General features: G+C 54.2%; 1 protein-coding gene across 1 annotated transcript in view; it reads right to left on the bottom strand.

Annotated features, from left to right (window-relative positions):
- Window positions 1–2,947, bottom strand: part of GAREM2 (GRB2 associated regulator of MAPK1 subtype 2) — a gene marked incomplete at its 5' end in the record, with an annotated part of 11,035 nt that extends 8,088 nt beyond the window's left edge. Inside the window, one exon of the mRNA XM_015588142.2 lies at window positions 2,803–2,947. Coding sequence (XP_015443628.1) covers window positions 2,803–2,947 — 145 coding nt within the window. The remainder of the gene's footprint in view (window positions 1–2,802) is intronic.
- Between the last annotated feature and the right edge of the window lie 1,925 nt (window positions 2,948–4,872).

The raw sequence follows: 4,872 nt of genomic DNA, 5'->3' as shown, positions 1-4,872 counted from the left end.
TAAACTGGGGAGGGGGCACGGCAAGAAGCAGTGGTCTGAGGTCGGGAAGCAGGAGTCAAGGTCTGCTACTATCCAACAGTGAGTGGCCCCCACTCCTCACCCTGTCTCCTACCCCATACCCACATACAAACCCCCAACCACAAGCAGCCAGCCAAGGAGAAATGCCCGCTGCCCCCTGTGGGGAGAGAGCTGGAGCCAAGTCAGGGCTGGAGCCTGAGGAGGATGTGGCAGGGAAGATCGATGTAACCATGGTAGCCAGCACCACCCCCTCCAAGGCAGCCTGGAGCCCAGCACCGGTCATTACAGCTGGGAGGAAGGAAGGGAGACCTCCTGGGAGTGATGCTCTGGCCGCTGGAAGCCTTTACCTCCCCCTGCAGCCCTGCCCGCGGGGGTGAGGGAAGGAGGGGGCGAGCTTCCTCTTCTGCCTCCCCCTACCTGAGACCCGAGGTCCCCCCCGGGGGGGGCTCCCCCAGCCTGCCCTCCTCCCTCCCTTTCTTTCCCAGAACACATCCAAGCTGGCCTGAAGGTCCCTTCTAGCCTGAAGCAGGCATGCCCATTACCTTACCTCCCAGCACTTGACCCGTGGCAAATGCTCTACAAAAAATGGTGGCTAAATGCACAGTGTGGAGTCTGACAGACCAGGTTGAATCCCAGCTCTGCCACCAACCAACCGTGTGACCTTGGGCAAATTATTTAATCTCTCTGAGCTTCAGTTTTCCCATCTGTAAAGTGGAAGCATGCTATTTAGCTCCCCAGAGCCCGTCCACCAGCTCTCCGCCCGAGCTCCGCAAGGCATGCAATCTACGCTGGGGAAGCCGCCTGGCTACAGACAGGGCAGGTTGGGAGCTGTCTCAGAGAAGCCAGGTGTCCTCACTCCCTGGGCGGTGGGCCATGGCCTAGAGACCCAAGTCACCGGGCAGCACCCCCAGTGCTGCTGCCCTCCTCTAATCCTGCCTTCTTCGAGGCGCTTTCCGAGGTCCACAGCGGGCCGACCTTGCCCGCCCACACGATTATTAATTCATTAAGAAGAACCAGCTAAGAGCTGTGTACTCAGCTTCCTCTTTACTGGAGGCCCACCCAGCTCCTCCTCCTCCTAGGGGGCTTCAGCCTCCCCCCAGCATCCGAGGCAGGCCAGAGTCACCCACGGGAAAGGGTGGGGATGGTACTGTGACATCCCTGAAGCCAGCTGTCACTCTATGACCCCCCTCCCTACACATGTACGCAGAGGGCACCAAAGAACATGGGGGGAAGGAGCTAGGAATGCCCTGGCCGCGTAGTTCCCTTGAAGGCTCTGTGCCTTGGTTTCCAATATTTTTAATGACAAACTGAAATGACACAGTCCCTGAAAGTCACATTTCTGTCAATGAGGACTTTTTCTAATTTTTGCTTTTTTTATCCCAAGAAGACCTGGGACCTTGCACTAGACCAATGGCAGATACCCAGGCTGGGAAGTCTGTGGCTTGGGCAGGCCCCCTCAAGGGCTCCAGGCCCAGGACAGAGCCCAACACCAGCTCAGAAAGACACAAGTTTCTTCAGCTTTTAAATGGGGTATGGGGCTACGGGGCTACCAACTTCACAGAGTTGCTATAAAGAGTAGAAGCCATGTAAAGGGCTGAGTCCTGTCCTGCTGGCTTGGGAGATCCAGGCAGAGCCAGACAGGGAACAGTGGTACTCGTGAGAAAGGGACTGTGAGCCTTCTCAGCTCGAAGGGTCCCCAACCTTTGTTGGGGTGGAGGGGAGAGGGTAGCAGTTAAAATACAGAACTGGGAAAGCTACTGAAGCTCTTGGGGCTGTTTCCTTGTGAGTTAAACGGAGTTGATTAGACTTTCTCACAGGGTTGCAAAAAGGATGAAATGATGAAAATGCTCAGCCCAGTGTTTGGAATGCTGTGGGATCCTGAGCTCACATGGGGACAGCTGTAGGATGGGGTCACCAGACTCCCATCCCTCCCACATGGTAGACAACAACCTCGCATTTCTGGTGTGGGGCAGCACAAGCCCAGGAGTCAGGGGACCTCGGTTCTGGCCCCTGCTCTGCTCCTTTCTAGCTGCGAGACCCTGGGCAAGTCAATGACCTTCTTAGGTATAGGCCTTTTGTTTCATGATATGTAAAATAAAATGCTATACTTTCCTTTTTTTAGCAGGATAATCCTTTCTTGAAACTTCATATAGGATATCAACATCATTAACACAGATCATAGCAGAAGTTCATTAGCATAATCTTATTTAAAAGTCTAAAATTTTAACATTCAATTATAAAGTCAATGAAAATAACGAGTTTAACACAAAAATTGGGGGGAAAAAAAACAGGATTAGAGCTGAAAGATGTGGCCAGATTATCTGCCTGAGCATCCCTCTGTCTCTGCAGGTTTTGGGGTGCACAGTACTGAGCAGATCCTGACAGGAGGTGTTCTTTTCAAGGGTCTGTACGAACAACGGTTAATGAGGCAGCTCTTGGTAATATGGAAAGTCTCTAGTTAGGATTAAAGTTTGATTTGTAGCAGTTTGAGAGTATGGGTATTTTTTTAATCATTAGTTTAAAATCTATTATAAAATAAAATGTGAATCAAAGGTTTGCAACCAGAAACCTAGGGCTCCACACAAGAGTATAAAAACCACTGGGCCCTGACCCTAATTACCACCCTAATCACCACCCTGCCAGCCCTGTCCTCACTCATCCCTGTGGCTTCAAGGAAAGGCTGGTCACCAACAGCTTCCCCTGCGCCTTTCTTAACCCCTACCCTCCAGCCTGCAGACCCACCCCTCCCTGCAGGTTTACACCATCTGTCCCTGGTTGCCACACCTGGGTACTGCAGAGGGATGTCAATCTTGGGCCCGATGACATAGTGGCCTTCCTCCAAAGTGTGAGCTGTCACCGTTGTCCACTGGCGGCAGGAGTGAATGAGCAGGATGTCTCGCTCACTGACGCCTTCAGCATACTCCCCTGGGAGGGGAAAGGAGGACAGAAGAGGAAGGAAAGAAAAAGAGAATATTAGGAGGGGCAGAAAGAATGAGCAAGATGACCTCCTCACCTCTTCACCAAGCCCCTGCCTGGATCAGCTCTCCCTGTGATCCCTGTCCAGGTCAGCAATGCTCAAGGGACAAGCAGCCTGCCAGCTGTGGCCTCAGGGCTGAGTCAAAGCCTGTCTCCCAGGGCTCAGGCTTTCTGTGGGCCCCGACAACCAGCCCAGCCACTGTCCTTCATTCCTCGTTTGACTGGACTACCCACTATCCCAGGTCCTGTGCTGGGGCCAGGGGCTCCTAGAGATGGACCCAGTCCCTGCCCTCCAGGAGCCATGAGACTCATGGAGAAATGGGAAGAGATGTGAACAGAGAATACAGGCCAAGTCTGAGGCACTGAGTGGAGGGTGTCTGGAGTCACAGAAGGAAACAGCAAATTAGCCCAGGGTGGGATGAGGAAGAGAGACATTACTGAGCAGCAGACACTTGAGATGAGCCCCAGAGTTCTCAGCCCTCAATGCCCAGGCCAGGCAAGGAGGGTCTTGTTGGGGGAATGGAGAAAGCCGGGAAGGAGCTGTGCATTATAGGTAACAGCTGTGAGGGCAACCCCAGAACCATGAGTCGCCTGAGCCAGGAGAATGGCAGGGCTTAGAGGAGCTGATTCTGGCTCTGTCATGGGCAGCCTCTTCCCACCCACTGCCACAGGCAGTCTCTTGCATTTAGGGCACCTCAAGGGAGAAGCGGGGAAAGTCTCAGATACTCACTAACCCCATCTCAGGGTAGCTGTTTCTTGGCTCTTCCTCTGCCAGCCCCTCATCCTCCTAGTCTTTGGAACACAGCAATGCCGGGGGAGAGGGTGCACTTAGAAGCAGGGAGGGGGGCTAGTCCTGCGGAAGCTGCACTGGGGCAAAGGTGCCGGGAGGGGCTAGGCTCGGAGGCTCCAACCCCAGCAACGGTTTCCAGGGGAGCAGGAGGGACTGGCCCAGCTTCCAAGAGGCCAGTGGAGTTGTCTCCTGGCTGCAGCTGGTAGGCAGGGTGGGGGTGGGGGACACCTCCTTCCCAGCCCACTCAGACACAAAAAATTTTGCTATCCAACCAAACGACAAATGGTTTACTTAGATGGCTGGAGGCTCCATGAAGTGTGTACATTTGTGGAGGAGGGATGTGAGGGAGGCAGTAGAATGTGTTCAGGACCTGTGAAGAGGCCTGGTATCCACTGTGAGTGTGTATGTGTGTGGTGGGCTACCTGAGCCTTCCTCCTCGGGCAGAGAAAGAGAGAAAGCTCCCCTACTCTGCAACCTCCTCTTAGAGCTCTAAGCTCCAGCCTGCCCTCCTGCCTATCCACAGCCATAGGTTATGGTCACCAACAGTTGAGCCAGCACAGCCACCTGGCCTACAGTAACAGGGTCTTGTCACCCCAAGGATACCACAACTCGGTCCCACAGCCCCACTAAGGGGCCCCTTCTAAATGCTTAAGGCACACAGAGACCTTCACGACTTCAAGACACACTTTTGATCACATATTCACACTCATCATAACCACGGCCATAGTCACCACTGTCACAGACTGACAGTTGGGCCATCACACGTTTTGCTCATTCACTCATTCAGTCATAATCTTTGTTAGGCAGGATGACCTCCCTCGAGGAGCAGGCAGCCCAGTGGGAAGACAATACACGGACCATTATAACAGGTGCGCACAGTAGGAAACAAGACAGGGGTGCCAGAGGAGCCAAGGGAGCCCGAAGAGGCCTGACCGCCCTGAGGAACTCGGAAAGGTCGTTCCCCCGCTGCCCCCCGCCGCCCCGCCCCAGGAGAGCCAAATGCCAAAGAGGATGTGTGGGAAGTAGCCAAGCAGACCCTAGGGCCAGCACATCCCATTCACGCGCAGGCCCTACAGCCTTGCCGGGGA

The sequence above is a fragment of the Pteropus alecto genome, unplaced genomic scaffold, assembly GCF_000325575.1.
Source record: "Pteropus alecto unplaced genomic scaffold, ASM32557v1 scaffold61, whole genome shotgun sequence".
Classification (NCBI taxonomy): domain Eukaryota; kingdom Metazoa; phylum Chordata; class Mammalia; order Chiroptera; family Pteropodidae; genus Pteropus; species Pteropus alecto.
The sequence above is the reverse complement of the archived record's forward strand: the minus strand, read 5'-3'. Positions and strand labels throughout refer to the sequence as shown.